At 37.2% G+C, this 15,469-nt stretch overlaps 1 protein-coding gene across 2 annotated transcripts in view; it reads left to right on the top strand.

The window, feature by feature from the left end:
• Positions 1-15,469, top strand: part of CFAP58 (cilia and flagella associated protein 58) — a 119,589-nt gene that overhangs the window by 49,249 nt on the left and 54,871 nt on the right. For both annotated transcript variants that reach the window (XM_016428546.2, XM_007479043.3), the window contains exon 15: positions 5,395-5,499. In XM_016428546.2, coding sequence (XP_016284032.1) covers positions 5,395-5,499 — 105 coding nt within the window. The remainder of the gene's footprint in view (positions 1-5,394; positions 5,500-15,469) is intronic.

Genomic DNA, 15,469 nt, shown 5'->3' with positions numbered 1-15,469 from the left:
CTATATCATGACCCTACATTAGAACTAAACTTTGTGATTGCAGGCTGCTACTAGCTACTAGAAATATAGTTAGCAGAAACCCATCCCACTTCTTGTGTGAATGATCCTCCTTGTTGGTATTCTTCAAGGTGGAGGACTTTATTGGAGAATGGTGGAATTCTTTTCATGAAAAACGTGATACATTGAAGGGATAAGTCAAATTAGTATGTAATTTCCTTTAACTGACTAAATAGTGCTTTAGATAAGTCATTTGCAAAGTTGTTAGCTTCTTCTTCTTGGGTAGCTTTCCATGATCCTGTCACCCCATGCTTTTCTAATCCTCTTCTGACAGATTGATATTAAGGTGAGGGATGTCTCACACACTTAAGACACACTAAGATCCAAAGGGAGGCATGGATCACAGATGTAGGACTAGAAGGACCTCAAATCTATCTACTAGTTCTATCTATCTACTATCTATCTATCTACTAGTTCAAGTCCCGAATTTTTACAGATCAGTAAGTTTTCTTCGGCTATTCTCTGGGCAACTTGCAATTTTCTTGATGGATTCTTTCCTTATGACAAGTACCTGTTGTAACTACACCATAAGCAATATGACTTCTGGCATAGCTGACTCTTTGAGAGTAGAGATAGCTTCAGAATCCCCAGTGCCTATCACTTAATAAATACTTGGATGACTCACCTCATTTTTTTCCATTGAGAAGCCCTTTAAAGTTTCTCAAATGTTTTTGGTAAGTATAGGATGATGATGGTGGATATAAAATGGATTTATACCTTTCCTGAGAAAGAGGCACCTAAGACTTGAGGTCAGGAAGATACAAATGAGCATCCCTAGGAAAGAGGCATTTTGGCATATAGGTCAGGAGATAGGAGTTAGGGTCCTGCCTCAGATAATTACTGACCCTCTGACCATAAGCAAATCATTGAACTTCTCTCTAATTCAGTTTCCATGATTATAAAATGAGGATTATGATTGCATTTGCTGCACAGGATTATTATAAAGATAAAATGAAATAATATGTACAAAGTATTTGGAAACCTTAAAGTGTCATATAATTTGTTAGCGAAGTCAACAGACACTTATTGAGCACCTATTATGTGTCAAGTACAATGATAAGTATTGAAGTTACAGAAAAGGCAAAAAATAGTCCCTGTTCTCAAGGAGCTCATAATAGAGAATAGAGAAGACAACATGCAAACAACTATGTATAAACAAAGTGTAGATAAAATAAACTGGTGATATTCTCAGAGGGAAGGCATTAGGATTAAGGAGGATTAGGAAAGGTTTCTTACAAAGGGGGGAATTGTAGCTGAGATTTAAAGGAAACTAATGGAGCTACCAGGTGAAAATGGGGTGGGGGGAGAACATTCCAGGCATGGAGGATAGCCAGTGAAAGTCCACTAAGTTTGGAGATGGAGTATTGTGTTTGATGAACAAAAAAGTGCAGTGTCACTCATCTGTAGATTATAAGGAGTGGAGAAAGGTGTAAGGAGACAGGAAAGGTAGGAAAAGGCCAATTCTGAAAGGTTTGAATGCCAGAGAGAGTATTTTATTTTTTATTACGTGTAGAAGCAATTTTTTACAATTGTTTTTCTGATCTTTTTTTATTCAGATTCTCTCCCTTCCCCTTCCCTCAAGGCAGTAAAGGGTTAGTTATAGATTATACTAGTGCTGTCATGCAATACATATTTCCATATTTTCCATGCCATGATAGAAGACACATATCACACATACAATAAAAAAAACTCATAAAGGAAATAAAATGAAAGATAGTGTGCTTTGATATGTAATTCGATTTCAGTAATTCCTTTGGCTGTGGACAGTGTTTTTCATCATCAGTTTTCAGAGTTTCTTGGAGTTATCTTGAAACCTTGACTTGTTGATAATAGTTCAGTCCTTCACATTGATCATTATACAATATCTCTGTATACACTGTTCTGGTTTTGCTTATTTCACTTTCCACTAGTTCAAATAAGTCTTTCCAGGTTTTTTCTAAACTCAGCCTGTTCATCTTTTCTTATGGCATATAATACATTTACCATTACAACCATATATCATGACTTGTTCATCCATTTCCCAATTGATGGACACTCCCTCAGTTTCTAGTTCTTTGCCACTACATAGAAAGCTGCTAAAAATATTTTTGTGCAAGTAGGTCCTTTTCCTTTATCATAAGAGAGTATTTTATATTTCATCCTGGAGATGAAACTTTACTAAGAAGTAACATGGCCAGACCTGCCTTTTAAGAAGATCAGTTTGACAGCTGAATGGAGGATGTGTTGGAATGGGGAGAGATAAACCAGCAGGTTCCTGCAGTAATCTAGGTGTGAAGTAATAAGAGTCTATGTTATGGTGGGAACAGTATCAGAAGGGAGAAGTGGGTGTCTGAGAGATGTTACAAAGGGGGAATTGACAGGACATTGGCTTGATATGAAGGGAGGAGAGAGGGAGAATAAGGAGTTAAGGATGACATCTAGGTTTTGAGACTGGGTGACTGGGAGGATGATGGTACCCTCAAAAGTAATACAAAAATTAGGAAGAGGAGAAGGTGGAGGATGGAGAGAAGATAATGACTTTAGTCTGGGACATGTTGAGTATAAGATGTTTATGGAATATCCAGTTTGAGATGTCCAATAAACAGTTGTATTTGTGAGGAGGTTCATCAGCATAGAGATGATAACTGAATCTAAGGGACCTAATGAGAGACCACTGAAAGAAAAGTATAGAGAGAAAGGAGAAAAGAGCCCAGGACAGAACCTTGAAGTTCACTTGTGGTGGGTGGCTTCATATCTCTATGAAGATACAGCAAATGAAATTGGGAAGGAATGTTTAGACAAGAAAAAAACCAAGAGATAATAATGTCATGAAAACCTAGAGGGAGGAGAATATTGAGGAGAAGAAACCAATTGAAAGTGCCAAGAGGTCAAGGATGAGGGTTGAGAAAGGGTCATTCCATTTGGCAATTAAGAGATCATTGGTAACTTTGTAGAAAGTGTCCTCAGCTGAATAACAAATTCATGAAACTGGATGCAAAGTTAAGAAGAGAGGAAAGGAAGTGGAGGCATTAATTGTAGACAGCTTTCTCAAGGAATTTAGGCATAAAAGGGAAGAGAAATATGGTATGATAGTAAATGTGAATAGATGGATCAAGAGAGGGTTTTGAGGAGATGGGAAGACATGGATATGTTGATACACAAGTAGAAAAATAATCAATAGTGAGTAATTGAAGATAAGTGGGAAAGTAGTGATACAAGGACCAATCAGCTTTAGAAGAATGGATGCAATGAGATTATTTGTGCATAGAGGAGATTGCCTTGGCAAAAAGGCTACATCTTTCTTGAGACAGGGGAAAGAGGAGATAGTGGCAGAAGGCCACTGAATGATGTGAATTAAGGAGGAAGGGATAAGATGAGAGGGAGCTCTTGGTGAATGATCTCATTTTGTTCAGTGAAATATGAGGTAAGGAACTCAAATGAGAGTGTTGGGGAGAAGGGAGTTATGGAAATTTTGAAAATATTTTTTAAAATGCTGTAGAAAGTAGGATATTGAATTGATTAGGGTAGTATTAAAAAAACTGTCTTGCTGTGGTGAGGGTCTAGTTAAATGATGCGACTTAAATTTTAGTGGATCCCAGTCACCATGCTTTATGATTTTTTTCTGGCCTTATTTAGCAACATACAAATATGAGTGAAAGCAATAGCTGATAGGAATATAACACTGAAGACTGGTAGGGTAAAATCATTGATAGAATAAAAGGACGAAGGACTCCTGAGAAGGGGAGAGTGAAGAGTTGAATTGGTTCACCAAAGGGTCAAGATGGGAAGGGAAGAGAGTGTCTCTAGAGAAAGAGCTGAGGGGTGGAGGGATTGGAGGGCATGATGAAGAGAAAGAATAGTTTGGCATTTTAAGGCAAATAGAGAAGTGGAATGACAACATATTGTAATCAGAAAAAGGAATTTCAGGGTTTTTGAATATCGAAGTGGAGCATTTGTGGTTGATAGCAAGATCAAGAGTATGACCATCTTTGTATGTACCTGAGGTTGAATGGAAGTCATATAAAATGAATAACTTAAGGAACTGTGAGGGTTTTGAATGAGTATTTATATATATATATATGTATATGTATTTATATTTAAGTTTCCTAGTATAAGGGCTGATTGGGAGGAGACTCTGAATCTCATACTGAGCTCATTAAGGAAGGAAGATGAGTGTGCCCATAGTCCATAGAGAACAACTACCAGAATCTTGATTGGGTGATAAATATGGATTGAATGAATCTCTTTGAAAGAGAGGCACTCTGAGAAGATGGCGGAAGTCTGAAAATGACAGTGGGAAGCAGGGAATATTCTGACTCCTCTGTCACAGCCAGGGAATGGTGGTGGTGGTCGTGGTGGTATGAATAAAAGGGTAAACCAGTGCTGGTGGAGACTGAAAGAGTAAGAAAGGAAAGGATTTGAGATAAAAGCAAGTTTGCTATCTAAGAGCAGACACATCCAGAGAGCACGGGGGAAGGAAGGTGGAGGTGTATAGCTTTAGAGTGGGGAATTCAGGAGAACTAGGGTCAAGGGGTGGGAATTAGGGAATGGTTAATCATCCCTGGAAAATGAGTTTTGAAGAAAGATGGCTGTGGGTAAAGAATAACCAGAATGGGGAAGTATGATGAGGTCTAAGTGCATTAATTACCGAGGAATTAGTTCAGGTAGTTTATGAATATCAATTACTTCTGCCACTCGATGGAGTCATTTGAAGCCTTTAGCCAGTGGTAGGTAGCTGGAAAAGGGAGGATTGGGAAAGGCACCTGGTGTGGAGTTGTAGGAAGGCAGAGAGGGTGCTGAGAGCATGATAAATGGTTGACTATCAGTGAGATGATGATTATTATTATTGCCCAAGTTGTTCATGTTATAGACATTGCCCTAGAAATTTGAGGGCTTGGCATAATGTACAGAGATCTGACCTTAGCATCAGGAAGATTTGGGTTCAGATTCTGCCTCTCACACAGACTGGCTTTATGACCACAGGCCAGTAAGTCATTTGACATCTGAGCCCCATCTCCTCCATCAAACAGAGGTGTCGGACTCGGTGGTCTCTATGATCCCTTCCAGCTCTGAATCTGTGATCTTACTCTAAAGGAATTTCGGCTCCCAATCTGACAGCTGAAAATCCAACCAAATAAAGGTTCATGACTGTATCATGTGTGCTTTGATGTGAATACAATGAGAGCAGATATAACACCCCCTCCCCAACACTGCCACTTAAAAAAAATGTTCCAGGCAGAATCAGGGGCCTCTTGCTACAGATATCTGAGGAAAGGTGATAGCACTTCTAGGATGGTGATTGATGCTAGCTACCACACTGGGAATACTGACTGCTTTTTTGTCATTCCTCTCCGACAGGCCAGTGACCCCAGTACTTTTGAGCTGATACAGAAGATCCACACTTTGCAGAAACGTCTCATCAGCAAGACAGAAGAAGTGGTGGAAAAGGAATTGCTCCTTCAGGTAGGATTCTTCTTTCCTGCCTTTTAAATTTGCCGATATTTTCAGCTTCAGCGCGTTCCCGTCCTTGCGGTCTCTGGACGATGCATGATGATCCTGACATCTGTGGGGTTCCTTGGTGGTATTGATTGTGGTCCGTCTGCTAGTGAGCAGCAGATGGCGACAGAGACTCATGGATCTAGAACAAGCCCTGGCTGATTAATTGCTCTTTTATAGGATGCTCATTGATACCTAGAGAATTCTGGAAGACAAAATGAAAGGCCACACTTATTTGATTGAGATTGTTTCCCAGGTCTATACAGTTTTCCTTGGTAGGCTCCATCACTGAGGATTGTCCGGGCTATCTTCCTCACCATAGTTTTAATTCGGGCAATAATCTATCATTGAACTTAAATGATTTGGCCTTAAATCTCAGAGTCTGCCAAGTGAAGTAGAGCAAATGAACAATTATTGGGGTAGGGTGGAGGCAATATCTCTAGGTCTTTGGCTTGGAGAATGTGCTTCCCTTTTGGAAATCAAGGCATTACTGAGGACTCTGTCAGCAGGTTGTCTGCATATCAGGAAAGAATGGACATTTTTGTTTTATATAGTCAATAAAAAAAAATCCTCCCCAGAAAAGAGGCCAGAATGATATAAGTGGCTTCAGGTTGTTCTACATGGTCTGTGAGGCCATTTTCCTTCTCTCTGGTATGGGTCTTTATGGAACAACAAGGGTAGAAAATAAACCATCTAGCTACTGGTAGAAATCAGGGGGAAAAAAAAGAGATATATCAAAACATTGCCATAACCATCCAGAGCTATGTGTGTTAGTTTAGTGTCCAAAAGTGCCAGAAGGAATCTACTTTAGAAGCATGAAATATAACCCAAGAGTTATCAATGATTCCTGGCCTGGGCTTTTGGTAGTCTCAAATAAGGTATGCCTTGTGGCTAAACTTATGCTGTTTTCTCTAAGTGGAATCAAATATGGTCTTGATCATAACCCTGAGTTTTATAGGTATACCTAAAGCAGCACGTAGTCTTTAGCAGTGGCAGAGAAGAGGACAGAACTCAGAAAAGAGGAATCTTGGAAGTCTTTATTCAAATCAGCTAATTGTCAAGTCATATGTTCATCAAATGAATCTACCCTCTGGACAGGTTGACCTGTTCGGTAGCTGATATGTGCAGCCTCCTGGGACCGGTATGCCCCAGAAAACCACTTGTGTATTGTCATGTTTAGAGAAAAAAATCTAGGTGCTTTACTGGATCTGAAATTTTTCCAATTCTGGTGGTTATATTAAATTGTTAGAAAAGTGCTCTGCACCTAACACAAAATGCTCCAATTAGAAATGATGTGTTTGGTTAAATTATAGATTGTATAAAAATCCTTTAAAAAAAGAGTGGTTAATATTTTGCTTTCATAGGAAGGGGCTTTAAGGAAATAAATAAATCCCTTTTCTCTCAGGCTGCATGTACAAGTGGGACGACAACACTGAAAGAGTAGCTTCCTTAATGGTGATTGGTTAGATTCAGTTAGAGGGTAATGAGTGAGCTTCTAAGAGGTTTTCAGGAGAATTCAGGTCCTAATGTCTCAATATTTTATTATTAATGTCAGTCTTTCCAGTGTTCTAGAATTTGCAGGAGACTGAGATATACTTTTTATCTTAATGCTTTTGTCTTTTTGTTGTGTGTATGTGTGAGCTAAGGTACTGTGAATACATTAAGATACCTGGTGGTTCTTTGTTTAAGGGTGGGTTTGAGAATGATGCTTCAGAACTGATCTAAATATGCATTAATAAGGGACTAGAAAGAATGGATAGACTCTCTTGTCTGAGCCAGAATATATATATATATATATATATATATATATATATATATATATATATATATATATAAAATCAAAGGGGAGACTTCCTTTTCTGTAGCCACCCCCATGATTCTTTTGTTTCTCTTCTGCTGGAAACTAGAATTGTGGCACCTTGCAGTTGGAAAGATCCTCACGTGCCAACTAGCCCAACCTGTACCCAAGCAGGAATCCCTTCTGTAACATACTAAAAGGGATGTTATATAATCTTTGCTTAAAGACCTCCATGAAGTGGAGGCAGGAGGTGGGAGATGGCCTGCAAACCTGCTGAGGTAGCCCATTCTGCTTTGGGATAGGTTTAATTTTTAGGAAAACTAAATTTCTTCCTCTCCAATTCCTTTCTATTGTTCCAGTTCTACCCTCTGAGGCTAAATAAGAAAAAAAAGTTTAATCCCTCTTGCAGGTGAGAGATCCTTTCAAATAAATGAAGACAACTATAATGTTCTACCTAAGATTTCTTTTCTCCAATTTCAATTTTCCTAGTTCTTTAGACTATCCTGGACATGATCTCCAGGCCCTGTGTAGTCCTTGTTGCCATTCCCTGGACAATCTCTAACTTATCAATATTCTCCCTAAATTCTGGACCCTAGAACTGAACCCAGACTTGCAGATGTGGTCTGACTAGGACAAAGAGTATGCAGAGCTATCCACTTCTTAGTCCAGGCTGTTAGGCTTCTCTAAATAAGGACTAAGACTGCAGTATCTGTTTTGGCCACTGTTTAGTAAGGGAGCATGGTGCAGTGGAATTTCACACAGCTGACTCCTTTTAAGATTGCAGGCTACTAAAACTCCTTTTTTCACTCCCCATATAATCTGCAGTCTCGTTATTCCTTCCTATCTTGTATTTGTAGGATTCTTCTTTTTTTCTTAACTCAAAGTATGGAGACTTTATATTTCTCCTATTTAATTTTATCATATTAGATTCAGGCTAACTTACTAACCAGTTTATATCTTTTTAGATCCTGACTCTGCCATTCAATTATTATAGCTATTCCTTCTAGCTTGGTGTCCTAAGAACTGTTAAAAAACAGAGATCTTGGAATATTTTATTAGAGACCATTTTCCAAGTTGATATTGAATGATTAGTGAATTACTGTAAGGTCTGGCCTTTCAACCAGTTCTGAATTCACCCAAGTAGATCAAGTAGCTCACAAGAATAGCATGAGATACTCTGTCAAATTCTTTCTCAGAATCTAGGTATACTAATGATATGTGTAGCATTCCTTGATCTTCTAATGTTTTAACTCTGACAAAAAGGAAATGCACTGATTCTGGCATTAATTGTTTAAAATAAAGTCATTCTGGCTGTTTTTTTGTAATCATGACTTCCTTTTCTAGATGTTCTTGGTTTTGATGCTCATTTCCTTTTCCAGAGAGCCCTCTATTTCTAGATTCCTTGACAGTCTGTGTCATAGTCCAAAATTCAGTTTTAGGTGACTCATTTTTTAAAATTAAAATTATCCTTTTCATTTTTATTTTGATAAATATCAGCAAACACAAGCATTTCCCTATGCAAAGATCAGGAAAAGAGGGGTATGTGAAACTATGAAATTATGTACTGCTTGTTTCTTTTTATGTGTGTATATATAATATACATAATATACAAGCAAGTACATATACATATGTGTGTAATGTGTCATTATAACACTACTCTGACTGTATCCCCTTTTGAATTTTCTTCTGCTTTCTTCTGTATGTTTTTGAATGCTTCCTTGTTACTCTTTTCTCCTCTTTCCCCTTCCTTCCTTCCTTCCTTCCTTCCTTCCTTCCTTCCTTCCTTCCTTCCTTCCTTCCTTCCTTCCTTCCTTCCTTCCTTCCTTCCTTCCTTCCTTCCTTCCTCCCTTCCTTCCTCCCTTCCTTCCTCCCTTCCTCCCTGCCTCCCTCCCTCCCTCCCTTCCTTCCTTCCTTCGTTCCTTCCTTCCTTCCTTCCTTCCTTCCTTCCTTCCTTCCTTCCTTCCTTCCTTCCTTCCTTCCTTCCTTCCTTCCTTCCTTCCTTCCTTTTCTGTATAATCACTATTTTTCCTATTCCCCTCACAACTTTGTCCTTGCCATCTCCCAATAAAAAGCTACCTTTGAAACAAATAAATCTAGTCAAAGCAAATTCACACATTGGTCATTTCTGGTAATGGATATTCTCATTTTGTTCCTGTAACCTACCACCTCTCCTCCAGTTGGTGGGAAGAGGCACACTTTGTCTTCCCAAGTTGTGACTAGTCATTATATTGATCAGAGTTCTTAATTTTTTCAGTTATTTTTCTTTGCTCTATTTTAGTCATTAAACTATTCTTCTGGCTTGACACACTTTACTTTGTATCAATTCATGTTAGTCTATTAATTTTCTATAAATTCATCTTTTTCAATATTTTTATAGAATAATAATATTCCTTTATATCTGTATGCCATAACTTGTTCCACCATACTGCAATGAATGACAACCTACTTTGTTTTCGATTCTTTGCTATCTAAAAAGTGCTGCTGTGAGTATTTTTTCTATATATGTGCCCCTTCCCATTATCTTTCATCTCTCTAAGGTGTATATATATATATATATATATATATATATATATATATATATATATATATAATTGTTATCACTGGTTCAAGGGATTAGCACAGTTAAGTGACTTTTGGAGTATACAAATTGCTTTTCAGAATGGATGGACCAATCTGTAACTTCACCAACAGTACATTAGTGTACTTGTCCTTCTGTAACCCCTCTACTTAATGTTACTTTCTCCTTTCTTTGCCAATCTGATTGGTGTGAGATAGAACCTCATAGCTGTTTTCATTTGAATTACTCTTATTATTAATAACTTGGATCATTTTTTCATGTGGTTGTTAATATTTTGTTTGAGAACTTTATGTTCATATTCTTTGATATTTGAGGGAATGTCTCTTATTCTTTTATAATTTTATCAATTGCCTATATAGTTTGGATACCATACCTTTAACAGAGAAATTTGTCACAAGAATTCCACCCCCTCTCCCCCCGTTCACAGTTTTCCTTCTAATTTTAACTATGTTCATTTTTGTTTGTGCTAAAACTTTTCAATTTTATATAATGGAAATTATTCACTTTATCTTTTATAATCATCTATGCCACCTCCTTTTTTTATGAAGTCTCCTCTTATGCATAATAGTGAAAGGCATCTTTTCCACCTTTCCTTTAATTTGTTTATGACTTGACCTTTTGTATCTAGGTCATGTATACATTTGGAGGTCATGTGATGTATAGTGTGAGATATTGATCTAAATAAGTCTTAATTCTCCCAAACTACTTTCCATTTCCCCAGATGAAAAAAAAAATACACAATTAGTCCTTATGTTAGTAGTTGGTATTAGGTGTAGAGCATAATTTGCTGCTATGCTTAGTTGCTTCTGGAGCTTGTATATCTAATTTGTTCCACTGATTAATTTTCTATTTTTAAAGCATTTTTTTTAGTGATTACTTCTTTGTAGTATTGTCCAAAACATCAACATACATAGTGCTTAAAGATTTGTAAAGCACCTTACAAATATCATCTCATTTTATATCCTCACAAGAAGTCTGGTAAGTAGGTGTTATTATTATCCTCATTTTATAGATTAGGAAACTGAAGCAGGCAGATGTTAAGGATCATACAGCTAGTAACTGTCCAAGACCAGATTTGTATTCAGGTTTTCTCCAGCACTCAGATTTAGTACTGGTAGGCCCTCTTCCTTCCCAAATTTTTCATGAACTCCCTTGAGATTTTGGCCTTTTGTTCTAGATGAATTTTATTATTATTCTGTCTAGTCCTATAACAGAATCCTTTGGTTGTTTCATATGGCACTGAATTATATTAATTTAGGTAGTATTGTCATTTTTATTATATTAACATGGAATGAATATGTGAAAATATCTTTCCAATTATTTAAGCCTTTATTTCTATAAAATATTTGTCTTTATTTCCATATATTTTATAATTGTAATAATATAACATATTATGATATAATATATATTTTATTTTATATACATTTTTATTTATATATATTTATATATATATAAAATATAATATAAAATAATATAATTCCCGTGTTTGTCTCGGTGAGTTGACTTATGGATATTTTATACATTTGGTAGTTACTTGGATTATAATTTTTTAACAATTCCTTTCCACTGAATTTTGTTGGCATTATATTGAAAGGCTAATGATTTTTGTGCATTTGCTTTATATCATGCTATCTTACTGGAGTTAATAATTGTTTTAATTAATTTTACGTGAATCTATAGTATTATATAAACTATCATGTCATCTTAAAAAACAATAATTTTGTTTTTTTCTTTGCCTATACTTAGTCCATCAGTTTTGTTTGTTTTGTTCCTACAGTAGCATTTCTAAAATTATATTAAGTAATAGTTGTGGCATTGACATCCTTGCTTTTCCCATGCTCTTACTGGAATCATCTTTTCTTTTATAGATATTGCTGGTTCTGGGTTTCATTTAGATACTGTTACCATATTAAGGAAAGTTTCATTTATTCTTGTGCTTTTAAAAATATTTTTAACATAAATGGGCATTATGAAAAAAAGGTTCCCCCCCATCTATTGATTTCTCTTGTTTTTAATTTTCTTCTATTGTGTTTATAGTTTTCTTAACATTTGACCAACCCAGTCATTGAGCTGACTCTGACTTTCTCTGGCTATGAATGTACCTGGGCATGCACTGCCCTGCCCTGTCTCTCTGCTTAGTGACTTATTGTGTGCTGACTCTGTTCCCTACTGCTACTCTGACAGATTGAGGCAGAGCCCCCTCCCAGATGTCAGACTTGTCTAACTTCCAATATTGTCTCTGGCTGGATCCTTTTCAGAGAGCCCATAGCCTTCAGGCCCCTTTTTATTTACTTATTTATTTTTAATTCTACCTTCTGGCTTAGTATTAATTAATAGTAATTCCTACTTATTACTTACTTAGTAGTAATTCTAAGTCAGAAGGGAGGCAAGGACTTGGAAATTTAGGTTAAGTGACTTTCCCAGGGTCACACAGTTCATACGTTTCTGAGGCTAGATTTGAATCCAGGATTTTCTGATTTCAAGCTGGGTGCTCTATCCATTATGCTACCCGACTGCCCCAAATTCCTTCTATTTTGGGCTAGCATCAGAACCCTTTGGAGCCTCTGTGCTCAGAGTGACTACATTGTTTACTATCACTTGCTAAATTTCTGCCCCCTCTTTTTCCCCACTGCAAAAAAAAAAAAATCACCTCTGAACACCTACAGGCTTCTGGTAGCCTTAGATGGTGGAAGAGTTTACTGGTGTCTTTCTGGTCTTCTTGATCTTTATTCTATTTGGTGATCTTTTTGGTTTTTGCTGTGGTGTCTGTGAGGGAGCCTGGCATCTTTAGATCTGCCATTTTGCTATCTTAAGTGGAAACCCAGACATTTATTTCCATTGCTTTTATTTTATACTGCAGGTTCTATGGCCATAAGGCTCAGACACAAAAGGTTTTCTAAGAGTCAGGATTGTATCCAAAGCGTGTCTATCCCCGTCTCCTTCCTTATTATTCTAATCATTCCCTTAAAGAATTCTTCAATATTAATAATTTATAAAAGCTTAGAACATTCTCTAGGAAATGATGTGATATTTTAAAAATACCCACAAAAATAGTGCGATAGCATTTTAGAAAAGTTAATGCAAAATAAGAGTACCATTTTATAGTAGAAATAATACTAGATGCTAGCTTGAGACCTAGATTCTAGTCCTAGCTCTGCCATTAATCATTTTGATCTTGGGCCAGTCCCTTCTTTAGCTTTTGTAGGAGGTGTTCAAGGAGGACTAGCACCTCCTGTGTAAGGGTATTCTGAGCCCTTTCAGGGATGCTTATCTACTTTTGGGGTTCACCTTTCGCCCAACTCTTACCTGTGGCTCCAAGAAGTGACAGCATGTACAGCAGCAATATTCCTGTAAAATTGTCTCAGCAGATGGGCTATACCAAGTTGAGGGTAACCAATAGATTTCAAACCCATCAGTGAGTAAATAATATGTCTACCTGTGATTTTTAGATTTTCCCCATCTTGCTTAGTCTAGCATCCAGGAATGTACACACCCACACTACCAGCATGACAAATCAGAAACAACTGACTGTCCCCTGGGCTATCCTAAGCCAAGCTTGAGCCACCATTGGCACATGTGAGACTCAGGAAGTGATGTAGAGAACTGCCTTTGGAGTTCTCGTGACTTCCTATGAGGAAGCTGGGCACCAGTTTGATCCTGAAACTCTAGCCTGGAGGAGCTCCCTCAGAAAGCTTCCTTGAGACAGTCACATGGTGAGTGATAAGACTGGCTTCCCTTTTCCTTGACTCTCAGGGGAGGCCCCCTTGGCCAAGGCCTTGAACTCCTGCCTGGCTCAACCTGGACCAGAACAGTTTAAATTAACTCTTTTCCCTCTCTCTTTCTTAATTTCTTCCTCCTATTGTAATTAAATCACCATAAAATTCCATTCTGACTTGAGCATTTTATTTAGGATTTAAGAAATTAAATCCTTGGTGACCAATAATTTTTACATTCAGTCTCAACCCTAAATTTAACCCTTATATACCCCCCAAATGTGAGGATTTTCTCCAGTAGAATGGGCAAACGAGAATAACTTGTTCCACCAGCCATGAAGGCAACCAAAGCAGGTGCTGTGGAGTACTTCAAGCCTGATCAGACATTGAAGATGCCAAGGTCATCCACTGCATTCCAGGTTGTCCTTACTTTTTGTCTTGCCTTTGGACTTCAATGGCTTTGAAAGGGGGGGTGGGGAGCTGATGACTTTGTGCAACTCTGCCTCACTTAAATCCAATTTGTGTGCAAGTCAGGACACCATCCCATGATTTCACTAATTCTCTTCCAGAGAAAGGATCAACAAGTTTCTTCAAGTGTAAAATGGGATTGTATGGATAATCTCCATTTCCAGTCTTACTTTCTATGTTTCCAAGAGATAAATTCCTAGTCCTTTTTATAAGGAGAGTTAGAGAATCAGGGGATTGAAAGATTCTTTATTAAAATGTGTGAGAAATCATAGAGGAAATAATTAAAACTATTTAGTCCTATTTATTTTTCAGTTAATTTAAATTAATTTTTTATCCTTAACTTTGATGATCCAGTGAAGATTGGAACAAAAGGATTACAGAGTAGACATGTATGAGGTAGGATGAAGATGGCAAATTGGAGACAAATGAATTTAGGGACTGAAAAGGTTGAGTGCCAAGATGGTAGGAACTTTAATCTTCTACAGACATGTGCTTAATGATTGAATATATATGTATATATATGTATTTCTAATGATGCTTTGCTTTAATTTTCCTTTACAAAGTATTTCTAAAGTGGAAAATGCCTGCCAGAAGGGGAAATTGTGGAGAGCAGAATTGAATGCCCTATATTTCTGATGTCTAGGGCTGTAGAAATCATAGTGTTATAAAAGATATATAAAGTAGAAGTCACAATGACTTGTAAAAATGGGTTCTTTTACTTCACCTTCTTTACTTAGCTCCTGTTGGGTTAAGGTGACCTGTTTTTTTCCCAGCCCAGTTCTAGAAAATATCAGTACCTTTGTACTGGAAGAGTTCCTTTTCTTGATCCACTCATATATTACTTAAATCACAATGGCTTTGAGTTTACCCCCTGAACCTGGATTATTACTTCTACTGTGATACCACAGTGGAAAGAGTGCCAGGCCTGGAATCAGGAAGACTCATTTTCTCGAGTTTAAATTTGGTCTCAGACACATAATATAATAGCTGTGTGACCCTGGGTGAGTCAGTTAACCCTGTTTGCCTCAGTTTCCTCATCTGTAAAGTGATCTGGAGAAGAAAATGGCAAAACACTCCAGCATCGGTCAAGAAAACCCTAAATAATTTCCCAAATTGTCAGACATGACTGAAAATGACTGAACAACAAAAGCACATCCCATCTAAAGGATGACCACTAAAAGATGAAATTGTGGTGATAGATCAAATGACTTGTTAGTCACATGAATTGTCTTTAGTTCTTTTGGGAAAGAAAAGGCCAGAATGAACAAATATGAAAGACCATTTCCCTTGAGCCATTATTGACAGTGATTAATAAGCAGTGACAACAAAGGATATGCATTTGAAGGAGTTATTTGTGTGGAGAACTTGACTGTATAATGA

This window comes from Monodelphis domestica, chromosome 1 (assembly GCF_027887165.1).
Source record: "Monodelphis domestica isolate mMonDom1 chromosome 1, mMonDom1.pri, whole genome shotgun sequence".
NCBI classification, from domain to species: Eukaryota; Metazoa; Chordata; class Mammalia; order Didelphimorphia; family Didelphidae; genus Monodelphis; species Monodelphis domestica.
This window is presented reverse-complemented; position numbering and strand designations above follow the sequence as displayed.